The following is an 18,163-nucleotide window of genomic DNA, read 5'->3' as shown; positions in this document are numbered from 1 at the left end:
TTTATGTTCACAATATACAGTATACTCAAAAACTGTCCAGAGTTTCAAAGTCAGAGTGACTAGTTTATATCTTGTATTTTCCTTTTCCATCTTTTTGAAGATAGGAATAATAATTGGTCTCCTCCAGTCATTTGCCAGTTCATTGGGATTTCTCAAACATAATTGATGTGAAACGACCATGATGTAATCCTTTGGTATATTTAAATGAAATTTAATCTGATGTTGGAGATTTAAATATGTTGAAATAAACAGATATTCTTGCTCCTTCTTAATCTTGCCTCCTCATTTTTTAAAAGAAAAGTGCCTTGGGAAACACTTGCACTACGCAAGCACATACTATATCATCTACACATACATATATATTATAGAGAGAGATTGTGGTTGTTATATCACTATTTATCTTTGTTACGTGTCTCAAAGCGTTGCCTCAGAGCGTGCAATATACTTCCTGGGATTTTCTGGTGTTTGTCGCGTAAAGCCTCCATTGCCCTTTGAGTCTGTTGGAGAGATGGAATGGCATGGGGTAGAGTGGGATGAGAAAAAGAAAGGGAAAAAATTATATAATTTAGATTTATGTTTCAGGAATTATAGAGAGAACGTTGCGTTCTATGTCCAGCTCATTTCTCCTATAAGGAAAAGATACTCCATTCTATTGATCAGGTGCTATAGAAAGGTGCTCTAGGAGCTATGAATTTCTGCAAATATGACTAAGTTGAATCACTTTGTAACTCTAAACATTTTCTACCTACTGCCATTCTTGAACAGAAATATGTTATTTTATTATAATTTTAAAGAAGGAATGGTGCAGAAGAGTGTTTTAGTATACTTGCCCAGAGAACTGAGAAAGCCACTTCCCTTTCTCCCACCCACTTTTCCATTTGTGTGTTTGTTTGTTTGTTTGTGTGTGTGTGTGTGTGTGTGTGTATGTGTGTGTGTCTATTTGTCTGCCTGCTTGCCTGCCTGTTTCAGAAATGGAGTGAAATGAGGAACCAAACTGTTTAAAAACTTATACATTTTGGTGTGCTTAGGGAATCCTCTGTTTGACTAATGGGAGACCTTATATATTGATTCCAACTTGGTATAACTACATCTCTTGTGGCCAGTATCTCTATGACGTGTGTGTTCCTCTCCTTATTTTGTCAGAATTATTAACAGGATTGAATAACACTGGCCAGGATATCCTTTTGGACTATATGCTAGGTTTGAGATTGGAAGCACTGGTTTTCAATGGTTTCACTCCTTCTTAAGCAGGCAGTTACAACTTATTGGTGTGAATGACTGTGAGGTGCCCCGTGGCTTGACCTTTTCCCTCAATTTATTTAACTTATATATGAAACACCTGGGAGAGTTCATTCAACAATATGAGACCCCTCATATCATTAATGTGGTGATATTTACGAACATTACAGGCTGAACAAGAGATATATCGAAGTCTTGATTGGTATTTGGATTTGTGAAGGACTAGAAGGAGCTAAGGGTTGAATCCCAGCAAGATAGAGTTGTTATTATTATACTGAAGCCATTTGATCACATGAAATTTCTGTCTACTGATAATAATAATAATAATAATAATAATAATAATAATAATAATAATAATAATAATAATAATAATAATAATAATAATAATAATAATAATAATAATAATAATAAGAAGAAGAAGAAGAAGAAGTTGGAAGGGACCTTGGAGGTCATCTAGTCCAACCCCCTGCTCAGGCAGGAAACCCTATACCATTTCAGACAAATGGCTGTCCAGTCTCTTCTTAAAAACTTCCAGTGTTGGAGCATTCACCACTTCTGGAGGCAGGTTGTTCCACTTGACAAACTTGCAGTCACCCAGAAAAAGTTGGTATGCAATTTGAGGTTCTGGGGTGCTGGAACAGGAGTTTCAAACTGTGCCCTAAGCAGTCTTCAACAGGTAAGAAAACTATACACATTCTTGGACTAGGTGTTGTGTATGTAAATAGTTATTACAAGGCAAGTAAGCGATTGCAAATGCATTGCAGCTTAGCAAGGTTCTGAGCGGGAAATTAAGGTGCAATCATTGGTCACCACAACCTTGGAGCGGGAAAAGAGACTCCATTGATTGGTTACAGTTCTAACGCTTTCTCTATAAAAGGGTTGCAACATTTGACAGTTGACAGTTGACTTTGTGTATTCAATAAACTCGTTCATTGTTAAATCACTCTGAGTCCTCGTCAATCAGAACCAAACAATTGGCGACGAAGGTGGGATTGACAGAAGACCAGAGAAGCGGCGAATTGTTGCGCAAAGGCGGCAATTCGAAACGAGTCACAGTCAACCGGCGGCCGCGGCGAAATAAAAATTCTCCGAATGGCGCAGATAGGGTCCTTGAAGGAATTCGACCCAAACTTCCCCGAGGATTGGGAAGAATACATCGGTCAAGTGGAAGGGTTCCTGCTAGTGAACGGAATCACTGACGACCGTAAAAAAGCGGCGGCATTATTAACGATCTGTGGCACGCCGGTTTACAGAGTTGCTGTCGGACTGTGCCAACCGCAACCAGTCTCTAGCGTGCCTTATGCCGACCTCCTCGCTAAATTAAAGGTCCACTTTACACCCCGAAGGTCCGAGCTCTTTTGGCGGCGCATCTTCGAAAAGAGGAATCAGAGACCCGGAGAGTCCATACAAAAGTTTGTCGCTGCCGTCAGGGAAGCCGCAGTACGGTGTAAATACGATAATTTAGAAATTAGAATCCGGGACCGAGTTGTACTGGGCTTACGTGATGAGCAGCTACAGAACAGAATAATCGCCAAACCCACCGGCGATTTACAGGAGGTGATTGACGAACTCCTAACTTACGAGTCAACCGGGTATCGCGACCCCCCCCGCAGTAGCATGGCAGCAGCGCCCGAGATCAACCAAGAGGGCTATGTGGACTGCGGGGAGGTGGACCAGCAGTGGGAGGAAGAGATCGCCGAAGTCTCCAGGCGGTTTGGGAAGATGGCACCAAGACAACCCAGAAGTGAGGGGCCCGAATCCGGCCACCGTCAACAACCCGAAACTCTGCAAAGACAACCGACCGGGGCACAACGACCGTGGCGGGACACCGTGACCAGACCGCGCGACAACACCGCAACCAGACCGCGCGACAACGACAGCCAGGGCCGATGCGGCAGCTGCGGCGGCAACCATCCCCGCGCCTCCTGCCGATTCCGTACCGCCAAGTGCAGGGCCTGCGGCAAGACCGGCCACATCCAGGCCATCTGCAGGAACCGCGCTCGCGACAACCGTCTGAACGAAGTCGATGTGTGGTCTGAGGGTAAGGTAACCCCTAATGCTAGTGGCAAGGAGACCCCAATAACCCGGGTTAAAATTCCAAATGTTGGGGAGGTGGCGCGAATCAATCGGAGAAGGCCGGGGAATGGTCACAATTTTCCGGACGGAAAATTAAAAATCACAGTCTTTCTGCAAGGGGTCCCTTGCAGAATGGAAATTGACTCAGGGGCTTCAGTGTCGATAATTTCCACTGAAACCCTTGAGAGAATTGAACAAATAAGTGGGAAAAGAATCCCACTTAGTCCAACAAATATTCAATTAACGGACTTTCAAAAAAGTCCAATAAAAATAAAAGGGAAGACCAGCCTTAGTGTAAAATTTAAGGGGTTTAAGGGGGTCTTAGAACTAATAGTTACAGAGGGAAATAGGACTAGTTTAATCGGACTTAATTGGTTCCCGGCCCTGGGAATTTGGATAGGGGGAATAAATTCAGTGATTAAAAATAAGACCATCGAATCCGTCTGCAAGGAATTTGCAGACGTATTCGACGGATCTCTGGGCAAGTATAAGGGCCCCCCCATTAACTTCAACCTAGACCCCTCAGTAAGACCAATCAGGCTTAAGGCCCGAAGGGTACCTTTTGCCTTAAAGGGTAAAATCGAGGCCGAGCTCGACCGGCTTGTAGGCCAAGGAGTATTAGAACCTGTTGAGGGCGGTTTGTGGGAAACGCCGATTGTCACACCCCTCAAACCCAACGGGGATGTGAGAATCTGCGCGGACTACAAAGCCACCCTCAACATTGGAATGGAAAAACATGCTTACCCGGTCCCGACGGTGAAGCAGGTCCTCGCCACGATCCAGGACGCCGCCATTTTCGCCAAGTTAGACTTGGCGCATGCGTACTTACAGTTGACTGTTTCTGAAGAGGCTGCAGAGGCACAGACGATCGTTACCCACAAGGGGGCGTTCCGAGTTCACAGACTGCAATTTGGAATTGCAGCAGCTCCAGGCATCTTCCAAGAAGTGATGGAGAGGACCTTAAAGGGCATACCTGGAGTATGCCCTTACTTTGATGATGTCCTAATAGCTGGAAAGGATGAAGGAATGTTAGTGGAGCGGCTGGAACAGGTACTGGGTAGATTTAGGAAGGCTGGATTGAAACTGAAGAAGGAAAAATGTAGCATAGGGGTTAAATCCACTGATTTTTTGGGGTTCAGGATTGACAAGGGTGGAGTCCACCCTACCCCTGAAAAAATTAAAGCGATCAAAGGGGCCCCAGAACCAAGGAACAAGGCAGAACTACAGGCCTTCCTTGGCTTGGTAAATTTTTACCATACGTTTGTGCCACACAAGGCTGCCATTGCAGAACCCTTACACAGACTCTTAGATAAGAAGACCCCTTGGCAATGGCAGAACAAGCACAAAGTGAGTTTCCAAACTCTAAAAGACATCCTTTCCAGTAATTCAACTGTAACCCACTTTATAGAAAACAAACCAATCTACCTGGCGTGCGATGCTTCGCCATATGGCGTAGGGGCTGTAATCAGCCACTTAGATAACCAAGGAATACAAAGACCCATTGCATACTACTCCCACACACTCACCAAGGCAGAGCGGAACTATGCACAAATAGACAGGGAGGCATTAGCCATTGTGGCAGGTGTTAGGAAGTTCCATGACTACCTGTATGGTAGGAACTTTACCATACTGACGGACCACAAACCCTTGCTGGGACTGTTTACCACAGATAAACAGACTCCCCAGATTATGTCACCCAGGATGCTGAGGTGGTCCATTTTCCTCTCAGCATACTCATTTTCCCTCCAATACAGACCTGGTAAGGACATGGGTCATGCAGACGCTCTTAGCAGATTGCCCCTAAGCACAACAGAGGAGGACCCTGCCCCAGCGGGACAAATAATGTCCCTACAGGACATTCCTGATTTGCCATTAACTGCAAAAGACATTGCTGAGGCAACTAATAAGGACCTCACCTTAAGAAGAGTAATGGCCTGGGTCATGAGCGGTTGGCCTAACGCCAAACCGGGCGAAATGTACAGCCCATATTTCAGAAGGAAAGATGAACTGTCAGTTCATTTGGGATGCTTACTCTGGGGAACTCGTGTAGTTATTCCAGGAATCCACAAATCAGCTATTCTACAGGAACTGCATGAGGGACATCCTGGAATAGTCAGGATGAAAGCGTTGGCTAGGAGTCACTTGTGGTGGCCAGGACTGGACAACGACATTGAGGAATGCGTTGCCAATTGCCATTTGTGCCAACGTTCCAGGCCTGAACAACAACATATCCGCACACATAAATGGGAACAAGCTAGGAATCCTTGGTCCAGGATTCATATTGATTTTGCTGGACCCTTCCAAGGGTTAACATTCCTAGTAGTGGTTGACAGCTACTCTAGATGGCTAGAGGTAGTACCGGTCAGTTCAGTAACTGCGGGCAGAACAATACAGGCATTAAGGGGCCTCTTTGCCACTCATGGGTTGCCGGATCTAATTGTGTCTGATAATGGGCCACAATTCACATCTATTGAATTTCAGGATTTCCTCAAGGCCAACTCGATTAAGCACAAGACTTCAGCACCCTTCCACCCCTCCACCAACGGATTGGCTGAAAGAAACGTGAGGACCACAAAGGACGCTTTAAAAAGAATTATTCGAGGTGACTGGCATCAGAGACTGGCGGAGTTCTTGTTGGCTCAGCACTCGACCCCATGTTCTGCTACAGGGAAAAGTCCAGCTGAAATGAGGTGGGGCAGGAGACTATCCACCAAATTGGACAGATTGCACCCTGACAGACTACAAACAAACATTGAATTTGACATTCCTAACAGGACATTTAAAGTGGGGGATTTGATCTGGGCCAGGAACTATGCTCAAGGGGACAAATGGATTCCAGGGGTGGTGACTGAAATCTTAGGTCCCCTGTCGTACACTATTGAGGGGGAAGGGAACAGGATCTGGAAGAGACACATAGACCAGCTGAGGAAAAGATCTAGTGGGTGTGTGCCAGTTGAGGGGGACCCGAGCATAGTAGGGGGAAACAGTACAGATAACAACAGGCCAGTGAGTGGCATAGAGGATGGGCAAAATGACTCATCCCCTCTAACCCAACAACAACAATTCAGTCAAATCGGAGGGGAAATACTCCTGCGAGGTAGGCCAGTGACCACTGAATTACAAACTCAACCTATTACACAAAACAGCACACCTGAAGCCAGTAATCCAGAGCCCAGGCTTAGCAGCGACAAGCAGCCAAGCAGTCAACCAGGAAGAGGGGTCCCTACCAGCCACAGTAACAGATACCCTTCCAGAATACATAGGCCACCAAAATACCTAAAGGATTTTGTAAAGAAATAACATCAACTGGGGGGTAAGGGGTGTTGTGTATGTAAATAGTTATTACAAGGCAAGTAAGCGATTGCAAATGCATTGCAGCTTAGCAAGGTTCTGAGCGGGAAATTAAGGTGCAATCATTGGTCACCACAACCTTGGAGCGGGAAAAGAGACTCCATTGATTGGTTACAGTTCTAACGCTTTCTCTATAAAAGGGTTGCCACATTTGACAGTTGACAGTTGACTTTGTGTATTCAATAAACTCGTTCATTGTTAAATCACTCTGAGTCCTCGTCAATCAGAACCAAACACTAGGTCTTCAGACAGTGACTCTGCCTTTGTCATGTCTCAAAATGTTTTCATTTATTCTATGTGAAGCTGCCATTGAAGACAACCAAGAAGTTGCAGTTGTTTGTAACTAAAGTTCTTAGGGCTTTAGTATGATAGTGATTTCATAGATGTTTTCATTTAAGCTTACAGTTAGCCATGTTGAGTAATTTAAAAAAGCGATATATAAACACTGATGGATGAATGTAAGGATGGAGGGATAGATGGATGGCCGATAGTCTTACATTGACAGTTATGTACCAAACACTCAACTATACTTATTGCACATGTAGGTAATGTATTTCAATAACTGCTTACAATCTGTTACTATAGAGTTATAATTTCATGAACAAAGTGTTAATTTGAATGTATATTTTTCTCTTACAATGGAATACACTTACTTTTTCAGCTAATTTTTCAGGAGTTATATCTGGATCGTATGGAATTGGTTTTCCAATATGGCTTATAAGTTTAACTGGAAACATTCCATATAATGGAAAGATGAGCCATCTGGTTCGCTCATATAACCATCTCATTGGTCCTGTGTACAAGATTTAGAAAATCTCAGAAACAATTTTAGCAAAGTGCAAAGTTTCATATTAGTCTTTGTTAGAGACCTATATTCAAAAAGTAGCAATTTTTACTAGCAGTATCAGAACTTTCTAATGTAAAGGTTTTCCACTGGAAAGAGAAGAGAATAAGCTATCATATTTGGACCTTACAATTTGCAAAGTTTAGCTTAGATTTTTACAAAGGTTTGAAAATTAGAGTTTAGAAAAGCAGACTAATCCAGACATGTAAACACACACGCAGATCCCAGAAGACTGTTGGATGGCAGGATGACGGATAAGCAGACAGACAGAGTTTCCAGAATAAGCACAATGCATTTACAGTATATTCTGTAATTTCTGGCTCAGCCCTGTGTCCATAAAACCCCATGAAATTATGTCAATTATAGGAAATGTATTGAATCAGGTTTTCCAGCAAAGCTCTGAAGTTCAGTAGAACTCAGAATTAGATATTTTCATTTATTTCAAATTCATATATCTATATATTCATTCAGCATTTTGTTGAAGTAGATGAAAAGAGATTAGACAGTCTTTTATCATTCTAGGATGAAACTCACATTTCTTGTTCTTTGATCGATCTGCATTAAAAGACTTAAATGAACATATTCCCAAATTGATCGACATATTCCCAAATTGATCGACATTATATATTTTAAATATTTATAGCCCAGGTTTAGCTATTGCTGCTTGAGCTAGAGTATCACTGAAATTAAAAATGGCAGGAAAAGATGCAGATGCATAGATTTATAGCCTTAAAAGTAATAGCATTCCTGAGAATACATAAAGTTTTACTTACTTATATTTCCATATGTTATATATCCTTCTCTAATATTTTGTGTAAATACAGGGATGATTGGCTAGAAGAAATAAAAGAAACAAATAATGAGACTTATTTTAGTCACCATATATGAAAGAAATGAAAGGTATTCTTTGGACATAAAATAGATCTTTGGGAACCTAATGTGGATAATATATGTCGCTAAAGTCTTTGCATCTTTTGACTTCCTATCCCTTATTTGCTTCGGAGATTTTAATCACTCCAACAGCTGCATTATCCTACTAAATGTAGTTTGAACTCAGCTTTTGACGTGCTGAACTATCCTTCATTCTGTCTTTAGTGTTGAATTCTCATGCATCTAATCTTTGAAGATCTTGATTCAAAAAGTAACATTAAACCACAACTTTATTTTTCATGTTAAATCTTGGATTTAATAAACTCAGGATATGTCAAAGAAAGAGACAAGAGTTTAATGAAAACATTATGATTCTTTTTTGTTTGTGTGTTTATTATCTATAAACTTTGCCCATATTTGTGGGAACTTAGGAAGAACTAAACGTCCCTGAAGGAGCAAGGACTGTGTTGCAGGGGAGATTGAGTAGCAGATGGCGAATTGTGGCTGGTGAAGATTTTTCTGAAAAAAGAAGACATTATGAAATGCCCACATGCACTCCAGACAGTTGCTTCATATGAATAGACTGAAAGAACTGAAGTTTTTGTGTTTGGCTTATGAGCTAAGCTTGCTGAGATCCTAAAGATTCTAGTCAGGCTCACCAGTACAATTTATCATATATGGAGACAAGTTTCACACAAGCCTCATTTCTAAACCAATTCCAGATGTAATTTATCTAAAGAGAGGCTTTCTGAGCACAGAGTTCTATTTGATGACTTATTATATGGTTTGATACAAATGATTAAAGAACAGTAATGGTTTTAAAGACTTAATTTTTTTGGCAAAAGCTTGGTTGTATTTTAAATGATAAGTTGTCAATGTTGAATGTGCTTGCTGGTATTTTCCACACCTTTCAATTCTTTTTATTTTGCTATTTTCTTTTCTATTCTTTTAAACAATTTTCTGTGTAAAATTTTGTATTAGCTTTATCTGTTTAATATAAGTTGTAATAAAAATACTGGAATAAAAGTTACATAGGCAGAAAGATGAAATATATAGAATAAATAGAAGATTTTTGAGAATAAGAAATGTTTTGCTGCATTTCTCAGAAACAAGACAGGAAATCAAGCTTTGTAGCAGCATTTTAATACAAGATTGAAGACTGACAATAGATATATAATTGTTCTTGAAGAAATTCGTATTAGAGTTTTGCATAAGAAAAAGGGGTATTTTGACTGAGAAATTAAAAAGAACCAATTTTGATTGAAAAAATTGGATTTTTACTTTAAGGCAGCAAAGTTTTCAATCTATCAGGAAGGCAGGAGAATTCTAGAAATATGAAGAAGAATTGAAGGAGATTCAAATGGTGGTGTCAAAGCAGACTATACAAAAACCCCAACAGATGCAACAGGAAACTGAAAAAGATGATATTGAATTATGTGATACAGGTATCCATTTTTCTAAGCTTTTGGTTTGATTATGAATGATAAATGCTTAATGTGGAATATAAATGGAGCAAATGCTTCTGAAAAGAGAAAAAAAATCACTTTTTAAAAATTAAAGAATATATGAAAAAAGTCATAAATATAGAGCCAGTCTGGTCTAGTATTTCAGGCACCTGGCAACTGTGAGTTCTAGTCCTTCCGTATGTATGAAGGTTGGCTGAGTGATTTTGGGCCAGTCATTATCAACCCAACTTACCTCACAGAGCAGGTGTTGTGTGGAAACAGGAAGATGGGAGAGTATTAGACACATTCACCTCCTGAAGTTATTTATAAAATATAATATATGCAGGACTAAATGTAAAAATGTATTGTAAAATTTGGAGTGAAAAGTTTATTTTAGCAAGAAAAAAATAATAATAAAAAGAAATGGAGTTGTTTTATATATAAATTTATATTGACTGATGAGTATGGTAAATTTGGGGGGTAGAATTTCATTTGCATGGGACTTTCATAAAGGGGACCAAGTCCCAAATAAGGAGAAAATATTATTTTATAAATGATTTATGGACAGATTGATAGGTTTCTCTTATAAAAATCCCTCAAATGAGGGATTAAAATGGAGTGATCTCATCACAAGTGGGCAGAACCTCTGAGAATATTCAAATTATTTAAGGCAAATTACCGAATGTTTTCTTTGATTTGATGGACACCTTAGTGTGGTGGAAATATGGAGACAGAAAAATGGCAATTCAAGACAGTATACGTACTTCTGTGAAAGTCATAGGTCCCTGTTAAGAATATACATGATTTAAATTTCAACGAACATGGGTACAAGGATTTCACAATATTATCAGAGACAATTTGGATAATAATCCTGTGAGTTTGGTTTTTAAAAAGTCTTATTCTTTTTGATGGAGATTAAATGAAAGATTACTACAGGAAAGAAGAGCAATAGTGGAAGACTATAAGGGAGAAATTAATATTTTTAAAAAATATATATTTAGGTAAAGACACAGATTGGGAATAATTTGAAATTCACATAAAGCCTGTATTACACATTATTTCATTAAAAATAAGAGCCAACGGAGAACACAACCTATATTAGAAGAAATAAAGAGAAATGAAGTAAACAAAATTCCAGAAAAGATCAACAAATTAAACTTCTACAATGACAATTATTTATGCTACAGTAAGAGAAATAGAAATAAAACTGAATTATATAAAGCAAAAAAATTCAGTGTGTAGAAAAACCATAGATATAGCTAGCATGTAAATTATAAAAATAAAAAACAGAAAATGATATTGCAATTAAAAAGAGAGATAATGAAAACTATAATCAAACAAAAAGAATTCCGTCAATATTATAATGATGTGATACCTTTCTAGAGAAAATAGAAAAATGTGTTAAGAAACAAAATTTATGGAGGATTACAGAAGACCTAGAACAACAAAGAAGTTTTCTGAAACTATGAAAACATTAAGCCTGGACCATATGGATTATAAGATTCTTATTCTAAATGTTTTGAGGATAAAATTTTGCAACTTTACAAACCATGATGAACTCTATCTGACAGGAAAGAAAGATGCCAGAGAGTTAAAAAAAGAGTTCAATAGAGCTTTAATACCTAAAGAGTGATAATATTTAACTCTTACAAGAAATGATAGGTCAATATCATTATTAAATAATGACTGTATGTTCTTTACAATTATTTTAGTTGATAGACTGAAAATAATTTTACAAGAATTTATTCATGAGTATCAGTGAGGATTTTTATTAAAAGACAGTTAAAACACAATTTTAGAAAGCCACATATTTAAAAACAAGTCAAATATAGCTGAATCTTAATAAGTGGGCGTATTCAGAGATTCAGGATCCAGAAGCTTATCATCTTTAGTTCTGGATAGGTGACAATACCCCAGACCAAGGGTAGGTAACCTTGGCTCTTTTATGACTCGTGGACTTCAACTCCCAGAATTCCTGAGCCAGCATGGCTGGCTCAGGAATTCTGGGAGTTGAAGTCCACAAGTTATAAAAAAGCCAAGGTTGCATACCCCTGCCCCAGAAAGACCCAATGTGGAACTTTGGATTCTCCTATACTAACAACTGCTGCTCAAAGACCAAGTGAAATTCATGGCTAAGAAAGCCTTCACACAACTTCATGTTCTCCATCAATTGTGCCCTTTTCTGGACCTGCACTCAGTCACCCACACTCTTGTCATCTCCTGCTTGGAGTCCTAGTGGACGATCACTTAGAGAATGAGTCAGCAGTGTGCAGCAACAGCCAAAAAAGCCAATACAATTCTTGAATGTATTAACAAAGGCATAGAATCAAATGAAGTATTAGTTTAATAAATCTGGCTGAGGAATTCTGGGAGCTGAAATCCACAAGTCTTAAAGTTGTCAAGGTTTCAGATCCCTGCCCTATACTGACTATATTTTGGGAGAAAGTAGTAGGTTATATAAATATAATTGTGCAACAAAATCTAACATTTTCACACATTAATATGCTCTTGAACTACATTTCTAGGATTATGTGAATGGGAGAAAGAAGATTTGCCTTTTCCTGGCCTGTCAAATCTGATTTGTGGTTGCTTGCACCTTCTTGTACATTTGCAGATAGCTTAAAGGTAAGTAGATGACATGAAAATGAAATACAGCATTTAAAAAATCATATTCCAATGTAAAAGACCACTAGGAAAAAAGATGTGATGGCTCACCACTTTTGCATCTATAGCTATATGAGCAAATCCTTTCCTGTTTCCCCATATTAGTTTATAGTAGTTATTTCCATAATTTTGCTCTCGTACTCCTCCTGGTGCAATTCCCAGTAGGTGCCCTTCTTTCAAAATCTTTACACACGTTTCTCTTGGAGAATGAATAGTGTGATGGATAGCGAGGAATAGACATATTCCTGCAAAAGCAGACATAAGAAATCATTCTGTTCTTGCTAGTAAAAGAAAACAGAATACACATATTTCCACCATGACATAAGTCTTTAAAGAACAAAAATTGGACTTCCCAAGTCAGTGAATCTAAGGTATATCATTTGAAAATAATTAAAGCTAAACTTTTAATATTCTTTTTTACCTGGTATATGAAAAATAAGATGATCTATCACAAAATAGAAGAATCTCCCAGTGAGTCTATAAATCCTTTGAACAAAAAAATAATGGTCAATAGGTACAGCTCCATGGTAATAAACAAGGATTGCTGGTCCTTTGGGTAGATTTTCTAGTCCAGATACCTCATAACCTGTTAATGGTAGAATAATGAAATGACTTCAGTAATGTTTCACAAGGGTCTCCTGTAGAAGAAAGGAAGTTCATGTAGAAAAATGACCTTTTCTCTTAGCTTTCTTGTGAAGCTAAACATTTTAAATCATATGTGATTTTTGGAACTACAAGCTGTCATATTAGGTAACAAAATCAATCCGAATTGTCTGAGTTCAGTGCTATTACCCTTGTGATCCAGCATATTCCTTCTAATTTTTTTATGATTCACTTAGATTCATACCAATTAAAGTGACATAATACCTAAGATAGTGACATAATACCTAAGATAGTGTTGAGATGTTTGAGATCTTTTATCTCAAACATCTCAACACTATCTTAGGTATTATGGACATTTTACAACATTTTTAAAAGGTAATTTTGGTATTGTAGTTACTTTTTCCAGAACTGTTAATAGATACATAATATGTGTTGTGGGAAGAATACAGAGAAAGAAATATTTTGGGAAATATTAAAAAGGCAGAATATATTTCCCGAAAGGATTTTAAAGGCAGAAACCACCACCCCTGTGGTATCACCACTTTGTATGCTTATCCTTTTCTTTAATAACTGTAGTAATGTCTTTTCAAACTCTGTCTGCAAGCTACCCCCCATATATCTCTCCATTTCCTATCTTCTGTTTTCCATGCCTTTGTCTGTCTCTCCTGAGAGAGTCCACACAGAAAAGGGGGGAGAGGAGATCTTGTTCTAATGTCTTTCAGCCTGCACAGATGACCCCTGAAACCTTTGGAAGCAGAGCACACTGACCCAGATGCTGCCTCCATCCATTTTAGCCATGGAATTGGGTTTTGATCCAGCCATCCACTAGAAAGTCACCATGCAACCAGAGTGGAACAGATCTTCCGAAGTCCTACCATCCTCCCATATGCCTGTGAAAGCTGCAGAGGAAGGAAGGAGTCCTGAAGCCATTGGCCCCCACGTGAAGCCTCAGAAGACAACTGGAAAGACTATGGGGGAAGGGTGGAAACTCATTGTACTGTAAGATTTTCTTTCTTGCCTCATTTGTATTGTAATAAGCCAAATCTCCAAATCCAAGCCCTGAATATGTTGCAATGGTGGACAAATATTTTGGAAAATATTAAAAAGGCAGAATATATTTCCCCAAAGGATTTTAAAGGCAGAAACCAAATCCCCCCCAAGTCTCTCTGCCCCAAACAGAAACCAGGTGTGATGCAGATGTGGTAATCTTGTCAGAAAGACTGGAGCCAGGAAGCTTCGATTAGAAAGAAAGATCCCTAGAATCAACAATCCCTCACACCAAAAATCCAACAGTCATCAGCCCCAGGGAAGCAGAATATGACTTTTGGGATAGGATTAATCCACCACCAATCAGAATACCAGAAAGGCACACTCAGACTCAGGTCAAAGTTCATGCCACAGGAACAACTCCAAACAAAAGCCCAAGAAGGTATAAAAACCCACTCCCTACTAAATGTGGTCAGTTTTTCCAGAGCTATCTTTCTGTCTGGCTCTCCTCTTCAATAAATTACAATCTTTCTAAACAGTCTCTGTGTTGTTTATTCCCAGCTTGGACTGGACCCTGATGAAGATTTTTATATCAACAAAGTGTGATGTCTATGTTGTGTCAGGCCAAACCATGACAAATTATGGATTAACACAAAATGTAAAGTAGATGTGTTTCTAAACAGACTGAAAACTTAGGTCTTTATAGCAATCCTTCATTTTCAACCAGAATTGGGCCCAGAATATCAGTTGTTTAGTGGAGCAGTTGTTAAGAAACACCATGTGTCTGCTTTGCTCAATGACCACAATTTCACTCTCCAAGTTGTGATCATTAGGCGATTTCATGGGTTATTAACTAGAGTGGTCGGAAGAAAGCCTAATGCTCCTGAGAGTGATGGGACAGGGAGATGGAAAAGTCCTCCCAAATGCACCTGGAAGGTCTGGGCTGGCTCCCTACCCCACAGGGAAGAACATTAACAGGAATGATGGTGTGTACTAGATTTTAAGATTATTCCTCCAGTGCACTGATGGATTTTCTCTCTCAGGAACATTCTCTAAGCCATATTTGCTTTTTGATGTTTCCTAACACTAGGCTTGAAAAATATTCATTTTTATTTTTCTAATGCTATTTTTTAATATAATGATCCCAACATGCACATGCTTTAATATTTCTGGTATTTTATGGTTTTATATATACAGTTTTTTATTATTTTAAAAATATGCCTGCAATTATTCTGCTGAATAATGGATTAAGACAACTTCTTTATCCAGTTCTTCAGCCATAGAGATAAGGGAGTTCCTTGACTAGGACCACTTTTACCAAAAAGAATTATACATAAGTTGACACTATGCATCCTCAGTTTTCCATTAACATTTTATTAGATTCAGATGTGGCTGCAAGATAACACATGACTGATGATTATCTGGCCAAAAAAATGATGCCTATGATGCTAAGTTACTCAACCCTGCCTTCAAGAATGAATGAAGAAAGTCATACTTACTGTGCAGTATCTTTCCAAACCATTCAGTTACCAGTGCCAAAAATTGCTTTGGCTTGTCCCATTCTTGGCTATCGATATCTTCTGGCAGATTGCCAATTTTTTTCCATACAACAAGTATAGCATTGTAGACATAGAGTATAAAGAATATTAAACAAATGGGATAATATAATATTATCAGAATCCCTATCAAAGTTAAGGGATATAACATAAAGCCTGCATATTCTTTCAAAGTGCAAGTTGACCAGATGGCAAAATCATTTCCCAAGGTATAATATATATTTTCCACAGGCATGTTTGAAATCGAATTATATAAGGAGAAATCTTCCTGGAAAAGAAAAATAAACATATAAACATACTTTATTAGTTCTGGGAGGACAGCAGAATATCAGGATGGCATGCATACGTGGTAATAACACTTTGAAATAGCCTTATGGAAAAGATTGCGGCTGAGAGATGGTTAAAAAAAAGTCAAGCTTAGTACAATCAGTCAGATTATTGATCTTTTAATCAAACATTACTGGCATGAACAGGCGTTTTTTTATCTAACCAAGAAAGAAAATGTTTAAAAATGACCAGCCAAAGATGTCTGTTTAGAAGAGTGTTGGACTTTAGAAACAACTTGTTGCTTATTGTGCGTATAGAACAATTCTGGACATCATGTTTAAAATCAGGCAAACCTTTTCTTCCGTGGGGATGTCCATTCTTTTCCTTAAACTTCATGGCCCTTTATTTTTATTGAAAAATAAAATAGATTCTTTGCAAGAAACCCACATTCATTTTCCCTCTGCTAGAACCTGGCCAACATTGAATGGTATCTCCAAACCTACAGCTGTTTCATCTGCAGGCTGATTGTGATGAAGAGAGCAAGGGTGCTAGTTATATTTGAAAATATCAATCTTCTAAAATGTCAGCAAGTTAACTTCAAGACCATCATCACTGTGAATTTCAAAATACTCTTCTTGTAGTTCTTTCACAGAGAAAATATCAGGGATGAGTAAAGCACGCTACATCAGTCTCCAAAAAGCATCCACTGTGCCACTCAGCTTAATAAAATTGTTTTAAAAATGAACATTGGTTACAAACATGATATTAAAAACCTTATAAATTTGGAAGGGAGGGGAGAAATGTGTATGGAGTCATCCAAGAGCAGATGCCCAAACAGCCACATATGTGTGGAAAAAGGCACCACTCCTTTAATAGATGGATATAAGTTCTTCATATCTGCTTCATTTAAGGATTTCCACAACATCAAAGACTAATGCATAATAAGATAAAGAATAGCTTATCTCACAATCTGTCATTAGGGAGGAAACTCCCTGATCTGTTGACCCAATGAATATTTCCTCTCTCTGCTTTCTGTAAGCTCAAAGAACTTCTAGCAGAAGACAGATAGAAGCAATAGAATATTCCAGGTACTCTGACAACTGGTATCACTTCTTGGCTTTGGCCACAAATGAAAGGAAAATAGCAGTAATATTTCAGATTCTTCAGGTATTTGAGGAGCCTCTTCAGAAAGTCGATAAAATCTTGGAATAACATTCAGTTTTCTGCAAAATGATTCTACAGCACTTCATCTGATGCCCCAAGGAACTTAGAAGAGTTGATGAAAACGGATAATTCAACTGAATTTCCTTCAAAATGAAGGTATAATTTATATATTAATAATCCCTCACCAGCAATAAAAATATTACTCTCAGTTCAGAATCAAAACATTAATGTAGAAGCCCCAAAGCTTATAAACAACCCACACATTATTGCTTAAAAATAGAAAGGAAGCCTCTTCCCCGCTACCCCAGTATTCAATAAAAGGAGATGAAGTCTACCTGCATGTCAGAATCCTTACCTCTTTCAAACAGCTTGCTTGGAAAATCAGTTTTAGCTTCATGTAATATGTTTTTAAATGAACAAATGTTACATTCTCCTCCCTCAGAGGGTGGAGTGAGAGAAAACTCAATTCAAATAAATCATGACCTTGAATTAACCATCCTTTTAGCTAATGCCAACTAAGGCTCATTTTTAACTAAAGAACAAGCAGTTTAAGAAATGAGAATTAAGTCTGCTCCAACTGATTTCATGGTGCCTGTGTTTAATCCGCCTCAGGTGACTCTTTGTTTTGTATTCTCCTGAGGCTGACATTCCACTTGGTTCAGCAGGAGCAGCTTCATCTGAGTCCTGCTGCATGATACCTTTTGGGGTCTATGATCTGATCAGGAGGAATTCAGAACCAATCAGCATGCAGGGTGGGCTCCTCTGCACAACATGCACTTGGGATTTGGGAGGTATTTGCATTGGTCCATCTACAGCTCTTTGCAACCTCTGCTTATCCATCAGGCCTTTTTTGGCACAGGTATGTGGGAACGGCTACTGGGAATTGTACAACTCTAAATCAGTCTAGGTCAGATTGGGTCCAATTCTGTGGCCTTCCAGAAGGTCCTGAAGACATGGTTTTGCCACTTGGCCTGGGCTTTGCGAAAGTGTATATGGAAGTTGCAAAGTGGCTGCATTGGTAGGGACATTGAGTGCACCATCTCAAGATTACGACCTATAAAGCCCTAAATGGCATGGGTCCGGGTTACTTACGGGAG

General features: G+C 38.8%; 1 protein-coding gene across 1 annotated transcript; it reads right to left on the bottom strand.

Moving 5' to 3' along the window:
* Positions 1-392: 392 nt before the first annotated feature.
* On the bottom strand, positions 393-17,463 carry LOC308666708 (DGAT1/2-independent enzyme synthesizing storage lipids-like; the record flags this gene model as incomplete). Its single annotated transcript, XM_081325603.1, has 7 exons — positions 393-497; positions 7,320-7,459; positions 8,284-8,344; positions 12,541-12,734; positions 12,911-13,075; positions 15,579-15,903; positions 17,422-17,463. 7 exons carry the CDS (start codon positions 17,461-17,463, stop codon positions 393-395), a joined length of 1,032 nt encoding a protein of 343 aa, XP_081181729.1.
* Between the last annotated feature and the right edge of the window lie 700 nt (positions 17,464-18,163).

Source organism: Vipera berus (genome assembly GCF_964194415.1).
Source record: "Vipera berus genome assembly, chromosome: 3".
Lineage (NCBI taxonomy): Eukaryota > Metazoa > Chordata > Lepidosauria > Squamata > Viperidae > Vipera > Vipera berus.
Note: the sequence above shows the minus strand (reverse complement) of the source record. Positions and strands in the feature narration are given on the sequence as shown.